The 1,550-nt window shown below is 63.5% G+C and overlaps 1 protein-coding gene across 1 annotated transcript; it reads left to right on the top strand.

The window, feature by feature from the left end:
* The first annotated feature begins 8 nt into the window (after positions 1–8).
* On the top strand, positions 9–827 carry LOC105542053 (putative colon cancer-associated antigen SK1). The gene has a single exon (XM_011983412.1). The coding sequence runs from the start codon at positions 392–394 to the stop codon at positions 743–745; it is 354 nt and encodes a 117-aa protein (XP_011838802.1). The 5' UTR covers positions 9–391; the 3' UTR covers positions 746–827.
* The last annotated feature ends 723 nt before the right edge of the window (positions 828–1,550 follow it).

The raw sequence follows: 1,550 nt of genomic DNA on the forward strand, positions 1-1,550 counted from the left end.
CCTGCAGCTGCCACTACCCCATTAGTTTAGACAGGGTCCAGGGCAGAGTGGGGGGCAGGGTGTGGAGAAAATATCAGATTGCCTGTGGCCCCCAGGCTCCTTCCCCAGCTGCTTCTGTCCTAGCCCAGGCCTGGGTGCCATTCTCACACTCTCACACTCGTGTGCTCACCCATACACACATCACACACCTTGTTGGTCACACAGTCACAGCCTGGCCTCTGCTCCTGTGGCGCAGTGGCCAGACACCCCCTGGGATGGCTCAAAGGAGTCAGGACTTGGAAGTGGGGACATCAGGGTAGATGAAGGAAATCCACACACCCAGAGCATCTCGGGGTTCAGACTCTCAGACCTGAGGTAGGCTCCCCAGGGGCTGGGAGAGGAGTTGGACGGAATGGAGGATGGAGGACAAGGAGAAGATAGGAAGAGGAATGCAACGTGTGGGCGACTGCCGAGAGTGAAAATAGAGGGAAGTGCTACGCAAGTGCTGGAAAGAAGGCAGCAGGTGGGACGAGCCCCTCAGCCCCCTCCTGAAAAAAGACCAACTCCGGGACTCAGCGCTCCCTGGGGGGCAGGCTCCGCCAGCCCTCGGCCACATGTGGCTCAGGCGTCCACGGTCCCACTGCCTTGGATGGAAACGGCCAGTTCTGGCGGCCAGGTCCAATGCTCTGGATTCCAGTCCCAAGCCGCATTCAGCCCCTACTCACCTGGCGATCCCGGGTGGGGCACGAGAGCACTTGGCGGGTAGGGCTGAAGGGATCAGGGGAAGCCTCTGGCCTGGAGGGTACGGAGGATGCTTCCCCAAGGGCGGACCCAGTAGGAGGAAGCCCAGGAGCCAGGCCCCACGACCCAGGCCAGGCTGGGGACGTAGCCAGGGATGGGCATCCTGGGACTGGACTTACGCGACCTGCTGGCCACAGGAAGCGAGGCAGAGAGGAGAAATGGGCGGCTCCGCCCCCCTGAGGCTCCGCCCCAGCCCGGTGCTGGCCACGCCCATGCAGGGAAGCTCCTCCCTGCCGCGCCCCGAGGCGGTCGCCGGAGCTTAAGCTCCACACTCACCCTGCCCCGCAGCCAGTTCTCCTTGGCAAGCTCCGCAACTCACTCCAGGTGGGAGCCACCCCTGTGAGGGGGTAGGCCACTGCCCCCGGGCACTCCTCCCAGCAGCCCGGGCTAGGGGACTTTTGGGGACCATGGGGGCTGGCCCTGGTACCTGCGTTCGTCCGGGATGCTCTACACCTGCAGCCAGGAGTCGTCCACGGGCAGGCGCTTGGACATGCTGACGGTGGTTGTGTTGATGTCGCGGATGATGCTGAGCCCCTCCTTCAGCATGTGGTGCATGCGCAGCATCTCCTCGCGCCGCGGCTGTGCCTGCTCTGCCAACTCCTCCATCAGTGTGTTCTGGTCCTCACACGAGCACACACTGGCCAGTGGCTCCGAGATGAGAACTCCGTGGTCTGAGAGTGGGCGAACAGGTAAGAAGGTTGGGACCTGATGCCTGTGCCGCCCTGACTGCCTTCCTGGGCCCTGCTGGGACTGTGCGCTGGACTTGGAGC

The sequence above is a fragment of the Mandrillus leucophaeus genome, unplaced genomic scaffold (assembly GCF_000951045.1).
Source record: "Mandrillus leucophaeus isolate KB7577 unplaced genomic scaffold, Mleu.le_1.0 Scaffold2496, whole genome shotgun sequence".
NCBI lineage: Eukaryota > Metazoa > Chordata > Mammalia > Primates > Cercopithecidae > Mandrillus > Mandrillus leucophaeus.